Genomic DNA, 19,840 nt, shown 5'->3' with positions numbered 1-19,840 from the left:
ATTCACTTTGCATATGGAATTCTGCGATTTGTTTTTCGAGGGGTCATTCTAGATTCAAAACGGGCGAGCAAGTCATAGAGCTCACGGGCCTCTAACTTGAGGATGTTGCTAAGAATAGCCCTAGCCAGAGCAGCGCTTCGCAGAATCTACCACCGGATCAGAAACGCGACCCACTAAAAAGATCCGGCAAGAAACCCAATGGGCTGTATCTGTGGGGTTAATAAAGAACGGTGACCGGGAAACCTGCGACAGCTGATTAGGTAGTCCATGAGTTCGTCTGCCAATGTTAGCTAAAAAACTTAGCGGTTGGAACTTGAAATTTTATTAAAAATTTTGTTTTTATGTGTTAATTAAGGCAAAGGAACCTATGACCGATCTAGTTTCGAGCGGTTATCGTAGCTCATCAACATCAGTACCACTAGCGGCTCGACCTGGCTTGCTAAAAGGACACGTTTCGATTTGAAATCTAGGAACTCTGAACTGTGATAAAAATGTTTCTTTTTTTTTGAAAAATCGGATGACAGAGATTCAACTAAGGTCTCTGCATCGAAACCTGATGAGGGATCATCTCATTTAGATGATTGCTCATACAGATCACCGATGTCACGCCGCCATCCCGGACTTCATAGAGCTTAAAGGACGCATTAGAAATACAATAGGTAAAATACCAAAACAGAACGTAATCTAATTTCCAGTGGCGCGTAAGAGAGACGATGCACGTCTTTTTTTCGGCGCTGCTGCTTCTAATCTTTTCCTTTCAGCTTCTATGGCATCAGCTAAATTGTAAACGTCTTTGGGGGCCACCTGATGAATTATAATGTCAGTTAAAATGAAAAGGAACTTTCATAAATTTTAAAATTACCAGGCTTATAAGCTAAAAGTAAGTTAAAACAAAAATAACTAATAATATCTTGGAGTCTGACAGTTTGTTTTGACTTCGGTTTTCACCTTCAAAATAAGAAGATCTCAGATGTTGGATTAGCACCAATTCACGTTTAAAGCCAGAGCTTTTTAATCGATTCAAGTGGCGTCGAGCACTGTTTTGCGAATTAGCTTGTTTACTTTAATTAGTTTATTTTATTTTATCAAATCTTTTAAAATAGTTGGCAGTAGACATGCGTAGTTCCGGACCTAAATAGTTCCTGGAACTATGTCCTCATATGGAACTATATCATTCAATCCGAGTTGTCAAAATTAACATGTTCAGACAGTTCCATTTCCATTCCAAGTGTACTGTTATGCAGGAACTACGAACGCGTTGAACATGACGGACATGCGGACATGATTAGAGCATAGGTACCGCGCGGCGCGGAGGCGTGGCGCGGCGAGTCCACCCGAACGAGTCTCGAACCGACACGAGTCCACGTAAAGAGATAAGGCGACATATAGCACGAATACGAGAGAGTGAGATGGAGCGAGTGCATGAAACTGCGTGTGGAGCTCTTTCATATTACATTTTTATTAATATTGAAGTTATGCTCTACGACCTACGTGTTACAGTCGATAGTTGAATAAATTAAAATGTTTTGCTATGGATTTTGACCTTGACCATGCATCATTCCTACGAGCACTTAACCTTAAGTGTTTGTAGACCATTTCTTAGAAAATCATAATTCAAAATTCGAGAATTTTAAAACATTCACCACTTTCGCTATTCGGTATCTCGGTTATGGGAAAAAGGTTGTAAGGCTACAACGAGCTCAATTTACGTTGTATATCAGAATAACGTGGTATTTTAATTAACAACTGATAGGTTATAGTTTCCGGTGCATCGTACAATACCTACATTGAAAAATAATGAAAGTAGTAGAGTAGTTGAAATTATGACAAAGTAATTACAGTACATTAATAAATTATGCAACCAGCTGTAACAGTGAACCTAAAACTAAAAACCTTACAAAATAATAATTACAATAATAATTGCCATAAGCGGCAATCTATTTTTATATAGTGCTTTTAAAAAATTGTATTTTTAATACCTTTTTTGAAAAATATTGTGTAATTAATAATAACTTAATACGTGATTCCGCGGAACTAAACAGCTTCAAACAGCTACTAGACTTAATATGTCCGCGGAACTAAACAGCTACAAACTACAAACAGCTACTAGACTTAACATGTTCGTGAAACTAAACAGTTCCGCGAACATGTTTACTGGAACTAGTTCCGACACTCAAAAGAACGATGTCATGTTCAATCCAGTTCCGAACATGATTAGCGCACGTCTAGTTGGCAGCATTGTCCAGTACATATTTAACATCCACTGGCCTAAAGGTCTAGATACTAGACCATAAACCAAAAAAAAATATTAACATCCACAAAATATGATGAAATAATGAACGCAAGATTAAACTGTAAAAGTACATAGTTTTAATTGGACTCGTGGAAAATGAAAAAAATGTTATAAGAAAAAAAAACATATTCCCAAATTGACTTAATAATAATCCATCTCATATATTTTCATTTCTCAATTTACAATAGAGGTTGGGCTTGTACTACAAAATTATGTTATTATACAAAAACGTATAATGGACGTAGATCCGTTTGCATATCTAATTGAGCATAACAATTATAACGCAGTTTACGGGACTCCTTCAACTCCTTGGCGGCAACGCGAGGAGCGAAAATGAAACAAAGCGCCTGGACGCAGCTTCTCAAGTATTTCTAAAAAGTCCACTGAAACAGTCCCAGTAAATAACAACCATTATACAGAGACTTTATTTCATTCAATCTCTTATTGTTTTAATTTACTTTCATCCCAATTGATTAAAGTCTAATGTTGATTAGACTATAATCAACTTTATCTCATTTTGCTTCCATATTTTTCATCAGCATAATTATTGAAGATAAAAACTAGCACCAACGACAAAACAATACCGAGGGAGGCGGCCATTTGGTATCCCAGAGCTGAGACACTTAGTAATAGAATATCGCGGATTCAGCAATTTAAATATTCGAATATATACATACTTTTCTCGTGAATTTTTTCAAGTTATTTTACAGGTTCGAATACTAATTCAATAAATTACAAAAAGAAAAGTGTTTGTTTACTATACAAAGTTATAGTCAATATTTATTTCGTGATACTTTACATTGCCAATGATCAGAATCTTATAATTTAAAAAGTATATTGTTATTTTCTATGGAATAAAGTGAGGTATTTATATAAATAATATAGAACAGACAAAAGGTAGGTAATTATTGGGATGATTTTTTTGGGTCAATTGTTTTAATTTAGGACTTCAAACAAGCTTTAAAAATATACATTTAAGAAATTTTTTACATGCAGTGAAACAATCGACTTCGTTTCAATGTTTTTTTTCCCCAAAATAGACAAAAGATATTTTTTCTAAAGATCAACAATGATTTCCTTTTGCGCTCGCTGATAGTTATAAAATAAACCGAAACCTGCATCTTGGGATCAATACCATAATAATATATGTACAATTGGATTTATAAAAAGAAAGTTGTGTATTTTATTAAAAATATATACATACATAGATACAAGATAATTTGATTCGTATGCTCGAATAAATGAAAAACAACAAAAGTATTCAAGCGCAGTGATTCATATTACACACATATTATTTATTTGTCAATCGATATGCGTACGTATTTCTTAGTAATCTGTGCGATCGATTCTCGGTATGGAACATCCCTAGACGCGGCCATTGTGTGTTTCGTCTTAGCGCGTTTAACGTCACAAGTATAATTTTCGTGGATACAAACTAATTACTAAAATGAAGCATAATAGAGGACTTGGTGGCTATGGGTACTCCAACAATGTAATGAATCCACGACTGTCTAACCAAGGACCTCTAATGACTGAACACCTTCAGGTACGTAATGATTAGTTCGACTAATTGTCTATTTCTCTCCACTTATTAAATGCAGTCTCGCTGTATTTTCATAACTAACTGGCAAATAATAGGTACCTACTTAATCATCATCAACTTCACAACCAGCCGTTATAGAACAAAATGTCAATGATCACATTCGGAAACTTTCATCCGAACAAAATGGCTCATTTTTAGCGTCTGATCTTCGTTTAAATTTCTAATTCGTTCCTTCGTTACAAATTACCAAATCTTGTTCAATGCTCAACGGTATTAGAATTTTTCCTTAGCTCATTAACCTTTCAACACTAATATTTCAATGCTCAACGGTATTAGAATTTTTCTTTAGTTCATTAACCTTTCAACACTAATACCTCAACGCGGATTTGAACTGGAATAAATGCCTCAAGGGCGACTTGCCTATCTATTTGAATGTTTAAATCCTTAAACAAAGAATTTTAATTTTGTATTTTTAATAACTGTCACTGTATGGCTCTGAGTCTTCAGAAAGTGTCTCTTCAGAAGATAAATGTATCTGTTTGTGAGCAATATAATATAATGTATACTACAGTTTTTTAAACGAAATGAGATCAAAAAAATATAGACAATAGTAATTTAATGCAATTTCTTCCTAAGACCTGTTTAGTGTGGTGTGTTTCATATGTGTATATTGTCTAGTTTACTTATGAAATTGTCAAACTACCCACTGTTGATAGTATGGTGACAGTGTTTTTGCCTTGTGGGGATACATCTCATGCACCTAGGCAATAGATAGAACAAGACTGCAAACAGTGACAATGTTAACACTTAATGAAAGTAGTCTAGTAGTAGTTTAATTGTCTAGTCTAAAAGTTACTAGTAGTCCGACATCATCATGGCCTAAGGTATAAGACATCTGGTGCATTCGTATGGAGTGATGCAATGATGTTAGAATCCCGCAGGCAGTTCCCAATTTTTCTTATGAAATATGTACTTAACAAATGTTCACAATTGACTTCCACGGTGAAGGAATAACATAGTGTAATAAAATTAATCCCTCAAAATTATAATTTGCATAATTACTGGTGGTAGGATCTCTTTTGCATCTGCATGGGTAGGTACCACCACCCTACCTCTTTCTGCGGTGAAGCAGCAATGCATATCAGTTTGAATTGTGAGGTAGGCGTAATTATACTGAGACCTTAGAGCTTATATCTCAAGGTGGGTGGCGCATTTATGTTGTAGATGTGTATGGGCTCCAGTAACCACTTAACACCAGGTGGGCCGTGAGTTCGTCCACCCACAAAAAAAAAATTGTACCTTAATAACAAGTAGTATCAAGATGAATTGCTACTTACATATATTTATTTTATCAAATTGTTAAACATGAATTTCAGCATATAGATTTGGAGTTGGACTTGTTGAAGCGTAAGCGTGAGATGATAGAGCAGCAACAGGAACTGCTCGAAACACAAATGCTACATCGTGAGGTTTGTAACCTAAACATGCTATTATTAGCTCGATGCATTGATCTACATAACTACATGAGCAAGTACATAAACACATGATGCATTGAATATTTGCACACATAATATAAAGGACTGATGAAATTTAGTATAATTTTCGTGCCATACCATAACAAAAATTATAAATATATACTTTAATTTAGATCAGATTACTATTAAAGCGTGTTATTATAGTTTTAGACTATGTCTTCATTTATTACTCATTCTCAAGAATTGTGTTAGCAAAGGCACCTTTGGCTTTCTGGTGCCTGCATTTACTAGAATACACTACTGGCATTATAATATCAACAGTTGAAGTCCTAATAATATCAAAATTATTTTTCTTCCTATTCGTACACTCTTGACAGAGTGGTCGTGGTCATGCATCAGTCTGATCCTGCGATACCGATGCTCTCGCGATGCGACGCCATATGGCACGATGTTTCGCAGAGTGAGAGCAAACATTTATGTTGCTTTTTTAATTTATTTAAATTATTTTAAATTATTTTTAGCTTTGCAATAAAACAGATTTTTTGAATCGCATCTAATGTGAAGTTTGTTGAAGAGTAGTCATGTCTGGCCGCGTCTAGCAACTAGACATTGTTGAATGTTTTTTTTAATAACATTTGAAGGATGAACTTTATTGGTGTAGCTAGTGTTAAGTGTTGACCCCGCCCAGACATATCACAATGTGGATTCTAACACATGCATTGGGAAATAATGTCAATTCCCAAAATCTCAATAGTATTCTGTTAATGGTACTGCTTTATAGCGAATTAGACAGGCTGGTAGTAACTACTCAGGGGGCTTAAATATGTTCTACAAGCACACTTAAATGTTTGTTAGGCTACAAATCGTGGTATTTTACAGTAGGCAGCAGCTTGGCTCTGCCCCTGGCATTGTTATCATTCATAAGTAATGGTGATAACTCGCCTTTGAGTGATATGCTCCCTATGAGAGAAATAAACAAAAATGACACAATTAAATTTAATCTTTTATGTTTACCGCAATTCCTGGCAAGTATTGCTTGCAAAATATAATTTGTAAGAGTAAATTTTTTAATCATTCCAGCCATCTCTATTTTGTGGGACCGAAAAATAACACTATTTTTCAAATGGAACAATAAAACTGGCACTTTTAGTGGTTTGCATTTTAGCAAGGCGTGAAACCTTGCAAGCAAGCTACATGGGTCACAGTTTTATTTAAAATTTAAACAAAACAAAGAGTTTTAAAATCAAAAACCCACATTAGCAAATCAATTGATATGAATTGAAGTTGTTAATTTTAGAAAACTATTCAGGTTTTCTGCCATTTACAAGATGTTGTTGGGCCGGGAAAAGGCATTAGCCTTTTTTTTTAAATAAACCAAAACTTTACATTTCAGAAATCACTCAATTACGACAGTCCCCGTTATTTTGAACGAGCCAGCTTCCAGAACGCGAACAACGTCGATAGCGATTATACGCGTTACTATGACGAGTCTGTCGGCTCTGGTGATTTCATACCTTTGAATTCAAGGAAACGCTCATACCAGCCGGATTGGGAAACCAATCCTAACAAGCGCTTTTCGGGCAACGCTAGAGGCTCCGATAGCCAATTCAATTTTCGCTCAGGGCGCAGGTCCGCTAATCGTTTTCAAGGCCAAGGGTCTTCTAAGCGCCAACCCGCTGCAGAACCTCAGTTTTCCAACAAAGGCCCTGGGCGATCGTCCACCGATAGGCCAAAATCGGGTAAAGTGACTAAAGCCAAAACGTCCCTTCCTCCCAACAAACTGAATACCTATTCCATCAGCGAGCGCAATAACTTAGTCAAGAAGACAACTTCTGCCGCAAAAAAGGTAGATGAGTCGCTTATTTTGCGGCCCAACTGCCCAATGTCGAACCAACTGCAGGGCAGGCTGGAGCTGGTCATGGGCCATCTCTTGAAGGAGCTCAAAACTAAGTTTAGCGAAGTCGAGGCGTACCGCGACACTATACAGAGCCCTCTAGCGCAGCGCACGGTAAAGCAAATCTTGCGCGATCGCATCAAGGAGTTGATGATGAACAAGTACATCGGCGGTATTAATGACGGCCTCACCGTGTACCGTAAGCGGTACCCCGAGGGGACTGATGAAGCTTTACTCGAAGAGGTCAAACAGGCAAAAGAAGAGTTGAACGTCAAGAATCCAGACAATAAATTAATTCAATCAGGTAGTTACAAATTAATTCAAACTATAAAAATGTTTCTCATACAAAAGCATATAATAATGGTTCCCTACGAACTTTTGTATGTGAAAATTGTATCGGTACCCTATTTGGACATGACTGATTTTTACTTTTTCCAATGTGCACAGCATATTGGTTTAAACTAAAAAGTGGCTATGTACAATGATGCATTTTCCTTTAAAAAAAAAACTGTTCACTCTGACACATTGAATATGGAAGCTTTCGATTATGTCACGATCGCTCCGAATTCTGTGGGTTCATGACCTGCCTCGACAGAGCTTCCAATAGTCTGAGAACACGAAGCACGCACGATTTCAATGGAGTTACACTTAGATAACTCTTGAGATTCGCTGCTTTGTGAACCTTCCAGGCACTAGGAAAATAATCGTCCGTAACGATCATATCAAATTTGGATACAAATCTGTTTATCTCACTTAGGATCTCATCTAGGTGACTTCGAAGCGTTACTCTTCTTATTAACAAATATAAAAAACAATACGTATACGCATTCTTTGGAGACATCTATCGACTGAAAGCATTCTAGCACAAACCATACTTTTGAGAAATCTAAATGACACAAGTTCACAGCAACATTTGGAAGGTTGGGTGTTATTGATGACAGATCTATCTTTACTGGTAGTAAACGAAACCGATGCACTGTGTTATCTGCTGGTATTCTTTCATTTGTCGATAGATGTCGCTACGGCTTGTGATTTATTTTACAATACTTTTGCAGATGACCCAGAAGCTTTCTTAGAAAAGAACCTAGAAAAATTGATACACAGCAAGCTTGTCGAAATGTTCGGAAAGGTATTGTTTGGCATCATCTAAGATTTAAAAATTCTTTGCCATCTTTAAATTTGTCTTTAAGACCAAGTTCCAAATTTGTAAAGAAGTCAGGCAGAGCAGGTTTCTGCAGTATGGTCAATGTTACAATGTGGTGAGGATATTTCGGGGGGCTTATTTCAAAAGTATACAGTATAGTAGTAGTAAATAGAGAATTAAAATATTTCTATGATTTTATTGTTCTTAAAGATTAATTGGGTTACTGATGATTGGTGGTTATCGTAGTCCATAAAGTTGGAGAAGCTTTGATTGCATCAGCTAGCAGGCCTAAAACTTTGGAACTTAATTGAACTTATGGCGGCATGGAACTTAAATATAAAAAATTGCGTCTTTATTATTTATATTAACTAACCAACCATTATGTTAACCAGCTAGACCAAATATATAAAAAGAAGAAAGAACAAAAACCAGTTCCTGTGGCTGCAGAGGTGGATTTGACCAAAGACGTTGATGTCCCAGAGAATGAAAAAAAAGAAGAGAACAAAGCTGAATGCGAAGAAGTCGTACCCATAAAAAACATAGAAAATGTCTTGCCGCAGCTCATGATAAGGTTTATTCCGGTATGGTTTTAACTAAAATAATCGCTTTTTTTGTCTTTGACACAACATAATGAATTCGGGCTTATAAATTTTAATAACCCTTCCTAACTTCCTTACATAAATATAATAATACTAGCCGTACTCGCCCGCTTCGCTGGGCATTTAAAATTAACATTATTATTTATTGTCATTATTATTAGGGAGTCCAACACTTATATAAATATTATCCTATCCATTAAGTACATGTATTTTCTACATGAATACTAAGTTTCAAGTCAGTCGGATGCATGGTTCAGTAGTTATAACGGAACATCCGTAAAAACCCACTGTAGATTTATATATTAATACAGATTAGTTAGTATACCGGAAATGTCATTTTGCAAACAATGCTACTTTTGATTCATTCCGGAATTATATTGGTCAGTCCTCTCTCAATAGAAAAACGTACTCAACTCATGTTCACAATTGACTTTCATGATAAAGGAACAATATCATATAGTAAAAATTAAATTGATTAAAATTATAATTAGCATAATTACTATAAAAAGTTGGTGGCTGTATTGATGCGATGTTTATGAACTCTGATATCCACTGAACAAGTTAGGTGAGTGGCGAACTTGTTCACCTCCCCCGCATGAAATGCATTAAATAGTGATCACATATCAGTGTCAGAAAGCAACATATAATGTTAATTGATCAGTACCTTTTTGTTCAGAATCATTGGTATTTTTCTTATATCATTTGTATTTTCAAAATATATATTGTGTTTTGTGGTAATATATTTTTTATATAATTGTTTGTGGCGATATTTCAGAGAATAGTTAAGCTCCTAAACGCGAACAAAGCGTTTGAAGCTTCAAAAGCTTTCCTGATACAACTTGCTAACACGAAAGCTGTGAATTTAGCAACAAAAACTAAAACTGTGGAGAAGACTTCTGAAAAGTCTACTACTGAAAATCATGAAGCAGCGGCGCCCGCAGAACCTCCCAAGTATTTTGTTCAGGTAATCTATATATTAACACTTGAAGCAAAACTTTGTATCCCTTTTTACGAAAATTGTGCGGATGGAAGAGTATGAAATTTTCCACACTTATAGAGAATATAGAGAAGGAGTGCACAATGCTAATATTTTTTTTAAATAATGCATAAAAGATACATTAAATCAATAAAAAAAAACATTACACACACTACCATGTATTTGACACACACACGCATACTATTTGTTTATTCTCAAACTTTTCTTATTGCATAAATTCTATGGTCAAATTGAGAATAGATTAAATATTGTTTGTCTTTGTTAATATTTGTCTAATAAATAGTGTTTGACAATAGAACCTGAATAATTTTCAAACTTATAATTTCAATTAGTTATAGTCGAATTTCGACTACTGCAGGACCACTAGTTCTTACAATAACACTAGTCGGAATGTATCATTGACATTTCAATAAGTGACTTTAATAAATGAAATTAATGTTATAGATAGTTTGTCAAATAACGTGAAAAGGATAAGTCATTTAAAAGTATTACAATTGCGACACGTCGTCATAATCTACAAGATAACACGCCGATGTGACTATGCCGGTGTTCAAATCCTGCAGACAGTTACCAATTCTAATAAGGCAGTTCTTGAGAATTTTTTCACCGATAACTTTCACACACACTTGATGAAATAACTAGAAAGTTTATTCATATTCGTTATTACTACAATGTCCCACCATCGTAATGTGAGCCTGCACAGGTACATTCATACCTACATCCTGCCTAAACCAGCCAAGAAACAATGCATTTAGGTCGAAAACCATTGAGAGTAGGTAACCATTTTTGTAGGACCTCTTGTGAATCCGCGCGGGTAGGTACCACCACCCGAACGACGAACAAATAAACAAAAATAAAAAAATCCGAAAATAAAAAAGGGCTCAAAGGGGATGGCCCATTTTAGGCCCAAAGCGGACAATAGATTATAGTTGCAAATAAGCGCCACTATAGTTTACAATAAGTAGTTTAAAAAAAGTAACTCTATTGAAAAAACAAGGATTTTTATTTTTGCGGGAAAAATATTGCCAGCTTCAAATCCTTTTACGTATGAAGTAAATATTTTGAGTATATAAATAAAACATATAAATAAATCATTTTAAGTATTATCATTAATCAAACGATTTTAATGGATTTTATGCACATAAAATAACATCGAAGACATACCCATTGGACTTTAACTTGTAACTATACTTGAGACCTTAGAACTTATATCTAAAGATGGGTGGTGCATTTACGTTGTAGATGTCTATGGGCTCCAGTAACCACTTAACATCAGGTGGGCTGTGTGCTCGTCCACCCGACTAACGAATAAAAAAATAAAAAATAAAATCGACCTCATATACCAATGTGGGTGGTATCTAAGTTGTGATATCTATTGCCTGCGGTAATCACTTAAGATACAGTGTTCTCCATATTAAAAAGTGATATAGACTAACAAAGCTTACTGGAAGCTTTAAGTTCAATAAAAACTTCGAAGCATTGCACTTTAAAGACAGACTGGAGTATAATAAAACATATATTTTTCAGATATTAGGAAAACCTGTGTTACCTAAAAGAAAGATCATGCAAGCATTCTTGGACAAGTTCAATCCGAGATCTGTTAAAAGACACAAGCGCATCCGTAACCTGTTGTTTGTCGGTTTTGTGACTGAGGAGCAGGTTGACAAGATTATCAGTGAGGACGGTCACGTTATGGGTGAGTTTAGGAGAATATCACACTAGTCATATAGTTTAAAGTGCAAAAATGACATGTCCCTGATATCATATTTGTAATGAAAAAGAAGCAACCATAGCTTTAGAAGTAAAACGAAAATTATTTAAATATTCAAATCTCTTCCAGTAAAACTTTTAAGCCGTAAATAAGTAAACTACACCAATATAACTATGTATTATTGTTACAGGAAAAACTACTTTAGGCATCAGGAAGAGCGAAAGAACAAACCAGTCACAAAATAATGATGAGGAAGACGATGTAGAATTGATCGAACCAGAAGAGGAGGTGATTGAATTGAATAAAACCATAGATTCTGATATAATCGGTTCCGAATTGGATCACCAGATTAATGATTTGTTGACTTCCATTCGTGAGGCTGAAGAGAAAGTTCAGATGGACACGAATCCAAAACAGACAGTTGATGCAAACATCAACAAAGAAGGAGATGAAGGAGCCGACACAGTTACCATAAATGATAATCTCAATGAAAATGATGCCACAGCTACTGATGCCACAGCTACTGATGCCACAGCTACTGATGCTACAGCTAGTGATGCTACAGCTACTGATGCCACAGCTACTGATGCCATTAATGTGGATGACAACATAACTGAAGATAGCACAAAGGAAAGTACACTGGCAGCCGTCTGTGCAGACAGTGTAATTGAAGATGACGTTAAAAGTACAGATATCAATGAGGATGATACAAATAAAACCGAAGACGAAGAAGATAAAGAAACAAATCTTGAGGAACCAGACGAGACTGCCGATACGGCTACTCCTGATACGGAGATTAAAGTTCCTGTAGAAAAAAATGACGACGTAGTAGTGGCTCCTGAGACGACTGCAGACAAACCAGTCTCCGAATTACCAAATGAAAATAAGACGGTCGATACGGAAAATAACGACGAATCTAAAGCAAACGAACAGACCGGTGATATGGCAGAAGAGGCGAAAGACGTAATATCAAACTTAAAGAGTGAGGTACCAGCTACGCCGACCAGATCTTCTGCGAGAATCGCCAATACCACTCCAAACACTATTCGCACAAGGAGGACCAGTAGATTAGCTGCAGCAAACGAAAAACCATAACTTATTCTCAAAACACGTCTATCTGATTTGGGATCTGTTTTAGCTATGAATGCACCCCGGTTTAGTTATTTTGACTTATCATTACAGTTGCTAAGACTGCACGAACAGTAGCAAACATCCAGCAGGTCTAATTAAACCTGAAGACATTGAGTCGCACTACAATTCACATATAAGACCAAATTTTAAAGTTAGTAGGGTTTTTTGTGTGATACACAATTTCCGGATCCCACATCAAAAATATAATAATGTTACTATTTAAATTTTTCTTATTAATAATTGAAATTAATTTTATTCTGTTTTCAAATAATTCATTTCAGATTTTAAGTTAATTACTTGCAATCGTAGGTTTCATAATCCGTGTGCTTTGTGCGAGTAACGTTCTCGATAGCGTAAAAGTTAACTCATATTTGTATGGAATGGGTTCGTTTGCGTACGTTTGCCGCTAGGGGCGCTGTTCCAACTGCATACAAAATTGGGTTAACTTTTACGCTATCGAGAACGTTAAAAAACTCGCACTAAGCACCTTGTACTCCTTTCTATTTTGAAAACAGGGCGTCCAACGTTTGCGGAGATTTTAACAGTGGAATCACTATTTAAATAAAATTCGTTCAAATTACAATAGGTCCAATCTGCACGGAAATTCCAATATCAATCTTATGTTTTATGTGATTAAAGATATTGTTTTGATTTACGTTTTTTTTATTATTAATATTGATACTTTTTTCGCTCGAAAGGAGATTTCCGCCTATAGTGGGCGGACCACCGGTAATTGAATAAGCAATCCATCGAGTTTCTCGCCGGATCTTCTCATTGGGTCGCGATTCCGATCCGGTGGTAGATTCAGCGAAGCACTGCACTTGTCAGGGCTAGTGTTAGCAAATTCTTTCAGGTTAAGCCCGTGAACTCACCTATTCATTAGCCCATTAGGCTACCAGCGAATAGGTAGGAAAAAAAGGACAAACTAAAATCACGTGTCGCTCACCAATCCGCTAATTTAGGATGAAACTAAATAATGGCGAAAAAAACACCAATAAGTTTCTTCATTGTCAATGATGTTATAGTAAAAAGAGGTAGATAAGTTACTTGAGTTCGTAAAGTGGCGCCGTAAAACTGAGCTAATTAGCGCACTCAAGCTTAGTCTCGTGAAGGCATTGGTAACGTTGACTGCGTTTTTTGTTCCGCGAAATTTCTCTAAAATGCCGTCCTGTGTTATTCGACACTGTAGAAACTATACAAGTAAGACTCCCAAAAGTCTAGGGATGACATGTCATGCGTAAGTATTAATTTTAAATTGATTTGCTTTTATATTGTTTAAGAAATCCAAAATATTAACTTAAATTTATTAAAAAAGGCTCGAGTGCGACGGCATATACTCCGGTCACAGAGTGTAAGAGAGATGTCTGTCAAGATTAAAAAGAGTAATGTAACAGAAAGGACATTTCCATGATATTGCCTACACATTAGCTCACAACAACCGAGAAATGAATTAACAAATTTGATTTTATTTTTAAAGGTTTCCGGCAAATGAATTAAGGTGTAACCAATGGATAAATATTGTACGTAGACAAAGACATGAAGAGGATTGGCGGCCAAATAATAATGAACTAATTGAAAATAAAAAAATAAAATTATTTGTCCTTTGCTGTTTTATTTCTTAAAAGAATAGTCAGGAGTTCATTTTAAATATATCAATTCTGCTTACTAAACCGTAGGCATCAAACAATTTTATGTTCGTTCTGTGTCATTTTAATTGTTAATCTATGAAGTAAGTCGTGACATCGCAACGACACTGCGTAATATATATCCGTCTTGTTTACGGTCTTGATAGTTAGCATGCTATCTTTTTCACACATTACAACCTTGTCAAGTTAATTCTGCTCACGCGGCTATATGATATTATCATCAACTATTGTCGATTTAATTCGTCCGCATAATATCGTATTGTTTAGTGTGTTTATGTTTATAAATATATATAGGTACATACGCCGCGGACAAGCTTGACTTCGTATTAGTACTAATATAACGTATCTACCTCTTTTTACTATAACATCATTGTTCATTGTTCCTTGTGATTGCGAGTTTATCACGATAAATAGCTGTTTGTTTAGTTACTGGTGGTAAGGCGTCTTCTGAGTCGACGCGGGTAGGTACCACCATCCTACATAATATCTGCTGCGAAGCAGTAATTCGTTCATATTTGAAGTGTAAGAGAACGGTTACAAATTAATGAACCGAAATATTAAATTAGACTTTCATGTCTCAAGGCTGTGTGGCGGTATTCAAAAAGTGACGTCTATGTATTTCAATGTGCTTAGTGCGAGTTTTCTTACGTTCTCGATGGCGTAAAAGTTAACTCAAATTTGTATGTAGTTGGAACAGCGTCCCTAGAGGCAAACGTAAGCAAACGTTCAAACTCCATACAAATTTGAGTTAACTTTTACGCTATCGAGAACGTTAAAGAACTCGCAAATTAAGCACACATCAGCTGCGTTATAACAGGTAGGCCGTGAGTTTGTTCAGACATCTATTAATTAAGAATATAAAAATTATATAAAATCGTGCTCAACAAATTAATACTATGTTCTGTATCTTACTTATACTGCTTCATTACCCACTGATCTCTGTTATACTTGCTAAACAAAGGACGACTGTCCACCACAAGCTATGAGCTATGCTATATTTAGCGAAATCACAATTCGTCGGGCGCTACGATAACTCGCGTTTATCACTAAAATCTATATGTTAGTGTTCATTGAAGCAGAGCTTTGCAATTCAATTCTGTAGAATAAAACATTACTCGAATCACAATATAGTGCAATGACGCTTTTGATAAATACACTGCAGTCATTAAGATAGAATCTGTTTACAAAAACTAAACAAACCTTATTTTATTCATGCACATTACATTGGCAAACTTAGTGCCCAAAACATTTTCTACTAATCGACCAAGGATGATATAGAAAACCTACTACACCTACTACAGGTGCATTAATTAAAACGAAAACAGATGCTTTTCTATTATACTATACAATATACCAGGGATGGCTAACCGGTAGCGGTAGGCGGCGGGTTGACTCTGCCCCTGACATTTCTGAAGTCCATGGGCAACGACAACCACTCACCATCAGGTGGGCCGTATGCTCGTCTCCCTACAAGGGTAATAAAAAAAAGATCGCAATCGACCGGTCGATCTTGGCTATTAATTCAGTCGATCGTCATTATCATCTTCTTCATCATTCTTTCCTATTACCCTCTGCTGGGGTGTAGGGCTCGAATCAAATTTTTCCATTTACATCGATCGTGGCAAGACAAAAAAATATAAATACATAGAACAGACTGCGCAACGTAATCACCAATTGCTGCACGCATCATCTTCATCTTGTATCATTAAATGATAATTGTATCATTGAAAGATACATTTTTTGTAAATGACAATTACCTCACATTATTTATTCTCTCTTCCACGCAATAGTTCTCTTTTATTGTATAATTTCAACTTTATGTTAATCTTTTCAATAAAAGAAAATATACTACTTATTTGTATACTGAACTGCATTGTTTCATAAATTTCAAGAAATGTCATTGGTAGATCGTAGTGCTTATGTAGTGCTTCGACAGTAAACAGTTGATCTTGATTCTAATCAAGTTGGCCACCCCAGCAATATACTAACTGTGCATATTATACCAGCAGATAATATAAAATAAATCCATATCTATACTAATATTATAAAGCTGAAGAGTTTGTTTGTTTGAACGCGCTAATCTCAAGAACTACTGGTCCGATTTAAAAAATTATTTCAGTGTTAGATAACCCATTTGAATCCTACAGGAAGGCTATAGGCTATATAACATCACGGTAAGACCAATACAAGTGGAGCACCAATAAAGAATGTTTCAAAATAGGGGTTTAAATAGCTCCATAACATTCTATAATTCAAAAATATTTTCACTTTCTACGTAAATGAAGTGGGGGTAAAATTTAGCGTTATGCCAAAGTAACTATTCCACGTGGACGGAGTCGCAGGTAAAAGCTAGTTATATATAAAATCAACAAATTAAAATAGATACATAGAATATTATAAATCTTAAACTTTATAAGATAAACTAAAATATAAACAAAACAACAAAATAGAATGCGCTCACCATAAGTTGGTTGATGTAATATTCGTACATTATTGTATCTGTTACAGGATCTAACGCTGTTTGCATCATTTCATCGTACTCCTCCTGTATCATGAAAAAAATGAGAGCCATAAGAATACTCGTTGAAATTTAACCGAGTCAATTCATATCCATATACAACAGTATAGTATTTGTTAGCATAACATATAACACGGTATTATTTTATAATAACTAATGTTATGGATTATTGTTGTATAGTGTTAGGATTATTAATTATAAAAAATAATGTTATATTATAATACGATTCGGTATAAATAAAAATTCTATCGAAGTACGAATTGAAACTGTGTTATCTCTTAGAACACTTAAAACACTTCACAAACACGAGAGACTATTTCAGTTTCGCCCTAACATGAAGGTTCACGGGGCCCAAGCCTGAGTGTTGCTAACACTGGCCCTAGCAAGAGCAGCGCTTCGCAGAATCTACCACCGGATCGGGAACGCGACCCACTGAGAAGATTCGGCGAGAAACTTAGTTCGGCGAGGACTGTGACCGGTGCTTGTGGTACCTAAAAGCACCGTTAATGGATCGGGAGGATCCGTAATGACGTGTTTTGGGTGACGTCGACAGCATCTCTGCAACGCTTATAAAGTCGATACGACATCCCTAGAATCGTCGAGAACATTCCTCACAAGTCGAGCACTTTCAATGCGTGCTTCCGCTACCTGACAATAGATGGCGTTGTACTTTTCGAGCGTTCTAGATGTTGCTATCATTTGGTATTCGTTTCGGCTGTTCAGCGATAGATGGCGTTACTCTTACCGGCGTAACAATATATTATACGACATAAAGTGAAGGCAGCCGGAAAACGAATTGTTTTATTTAAAACTAGCTGACCCGGCAGACTTCGTAGTACCCCAATCGATAAATAAAAGACCGACAGGGGACACATCAAAGGAAAAACAAAATTGTTATTTTTATTAAATTCCGTGCATTTTCATATCTATCTATCTTTTAAATCTTCGCTCGACTTCCACAAATAATTCAAGACCAAAATTAGCCAAATCGGTTCAGCCGTTCTCGAGTTTTAGCGAGACTGATTAACAACAATTCATTTTTATATATATAGATATAGATAATAATAAGAAATTTTAAGGTACCTGCGTAAATGACTCTCCTTCTTCCATCATAAGCTTGGCGAACCTCTCTTTAGTGAGGTACCCACGTCCCTCCGTGTCAAAATATCTGAATGCAGCCAACAGCATTTCAGCGCTCGCCGGATAAAACCTGTCCCATTAATAAATAAAATACCTGACATAATGAACATTTTATGGAAAATTAAATTAAAAAATTCACGTACGAAAGGTAGAAAGCTAACATCAAAATCTACTTATCTCGGTGATCAATGGCGTAATTGGCTTTGTCAAAAATTCCAACGTTTCCATAAGCTACAATTTAATGGCATAAGCACCACATGATGCTTAGGCTAAAGTATAAGTGTAGGTAATTTATTTCGTAGTAAACGCAATACAGTGAAATCCAATTGTTCTTTGTCAATTTTTGATATTAGCATAGTCGGCCGCGTTTTAATTAGAAACAAAAACCTTAGCCACAGCAACGTGTGGCCGGGTCTGCCAGTATTATATTAAAAAGAAGATATGAAAAATAACAACGAAGATTGAGCCACACTGTCAAAATTTTAAAATTGTTTAACCTTTTTAATTTTAATATTACAAACCTATGTTCTATCATGACTTTACACATGTAAGGTAAAAAGTTCGTTAACGGAACGTTTCCAGTTGCTTCTTTGTTTTCCGTTGCTAAAATCACCTCTTGTATCTCGGCTTCAGTTGGACAGCAACCTTTAAAAAACATATATTTAACGTCTCTTTTGCTATATTCAAAATTTACCATGTAAACAGTCTATTTAGTACTCAAACAGTTATCCGCTTAGAAGTTTCCAAAACAAAAAACGGCCTAAGGGTCCGTTCACACAGACCGGCTCGGAGAGGAGAGCACCTTCATTCCGACTATTCCTCCTAAATAATTTGTAGCGACTCGAAGACGTGAATAATCACTGTCATACTAAAATTGAGATATCTATTATCCTAAAAGGGTGAAAAATTGGAGCACGGAAAGCAAAATGATGACTTTTTTCATGCGTAATTACGTTGTAAACACGGCTATTGTATTCTTACGATATTTAGTATGATTTCGCGATACTTCGGCACTGTTCCAAGCGCCATCGGCTACTCGTGGTGACTCGTGTCTTTTAATTTACCGTGAGAGTCAGAATTTTTTAAATACTCTTTATTACACTAGTAAAGTATTAAAACATTTAACGAAAACCAGAAAAAAAAGCATTACCCAAAGATCGAAGAATTGTTCCTATTTCCCTTACATCTACGACTTGCTTCCCAGAATGGTCAAATACTTCGAAAGCTTCAATTATTTTTTTCTCCAAATCATTGTTTGGTTGAACTAGAAAGATACATTTAAGGTATATGAGATATACCAATATATGACATATATCAGATATTATACCAGACGTAATATCTATTTACCAATAAAAATGTTTGGTTTTGTTTAAATTTCAACTAATAAATGTATTTATGTATGTATTCATTTATAATAAAATTTAATGAGTGATACTAAATTACACAGTATTTACATCGCTCGTTTATAAATTATTAAATGTATATAAAGTAAATCTTTCAAATAATAACTAACTTTTAGGTTCCTCTTTTCTTGCCATAATGAACTAATAGTTTAATTATAAGATTTGTAACACTAATAAGTACACGTATTAAATTGAAAAAAATATTCCGTAACCAGGCAACACAACCTATCAGTTATCACTAGTGTCATCGACGAAGCTTTAGTTCTATTTTGCACCAGAGCTGCTGTAAGTTAGTATGTATATATGTGACGGATGCTTTGAACATGATTTTGACCCCCTTCAAAAC

General features: G+C 35.5%; 2 protein-coding genes and 2 long non-coding RNA genes across 5 annotated transcripts in view; 2 read left to right on the top strand and 2 right to left on the bottom strand.

The window, feature by feature from the left end:
• Positions 1-19,840, bottom strand: part of LOC101744827 (dynein regulatory complex protein 8) — a 20,210-nt gene extending 370 nt beyond the window's left edge. Inside the window, exons 1-6 of one of the 2 annotated variants that reach the window (XM_062675690.1) lie at positions 19,605-19,762; positions 19,242-19,355; positions 18,613-18,736; positions 18,035-18,161; positions 16,895-16,978; positions 667-804 (exon numbers count right to left, since the gene is read on the bottom strand). In XM_062675690.1, the coding sequence (XP_062531674.1) occupies positions 685-804; positions 16,895-16,978; positions 18,035-18,161; positions 18,613-18,736; positions 19,242-19,355; positions 19,605-19,629 (594 nt within the window). In that variant the 5' untranslated portion in view covers positions 19,630-19,762 and the 3' untranslated portion in view covers positions 667-684. Of the gene's footprint in view, positions 1-666; positions 805-16,894; positions 16,979-18,034; positions 18,162-18,612; positions 18,737-19,241; positions 19,356-19,604 lie in introns of those variants that run through there. The other variant, XM_004923119.5, reaches the window with a different exon arrangement.
• Positions 2,348-2,905, bottom strand: LOC134201245 (uncharacterized). Its single transcript, XR_009976439.1, has 2 exons — positions 2,752-2,905; positions 2,348-2,676 (listed from the first exon to the last, which is right to left on the bottom strand). It is a non-coding gene; the product is annotated as an uncharacterized LOC134201245 (long non-coding RNA).
• On the top strand, positions 2,579-13,438 carry LOC101737763 (uncharacterized). Its single transcript, XM_021353409.3, has 8 exons — positions 2,579-3,839; positions 5,213-5,305; positions 6,705-7,509; positions 8,261-8,334; positions 8,742-8,930; positions 9,724-9,912; positions 11,473-11,641; positions 11,847-13,438. The coding sequence occupies exons 1-8, from the start codon at positions 3,741-3,743 to the stop codon at positions 12,749-12,751; spliced, it is 2,523 nt and encodes an 840-aa protein (XP_021209084.2). The 5' UTR covers positions 2,579-3,740; the 3' UTR covers positions 12,752-13,438.
• LOC134201244 (uncharacterized) lies at positions 14,551-17,217 on the top strand. The gene is made up of 2 exons (XR_009976438.1): positions 14,551-14,894; positions 16,942-17,217. It is a non-coding gene; the product is annotated as an uncharacterized LOC134201244 (long non-coding RNA).

The sequence above is a fragment of the Bombyx mori genome, chromosome 24 (assembly GCF_030269925.1).
Source record: "Bombyx mori chromosome 24, ASM3026992v2".
Lineage (NCBI taxonomy): Eukaryota > Metazoa > Arthropoda > Insecta > Lepidoptera > Bombycidae > Bombyx > Bombyx mori.
Note: the sequence above shows the minus strand (reverse complement) of the source record. Positions and strands in the feature narration are given on the sequence as shown.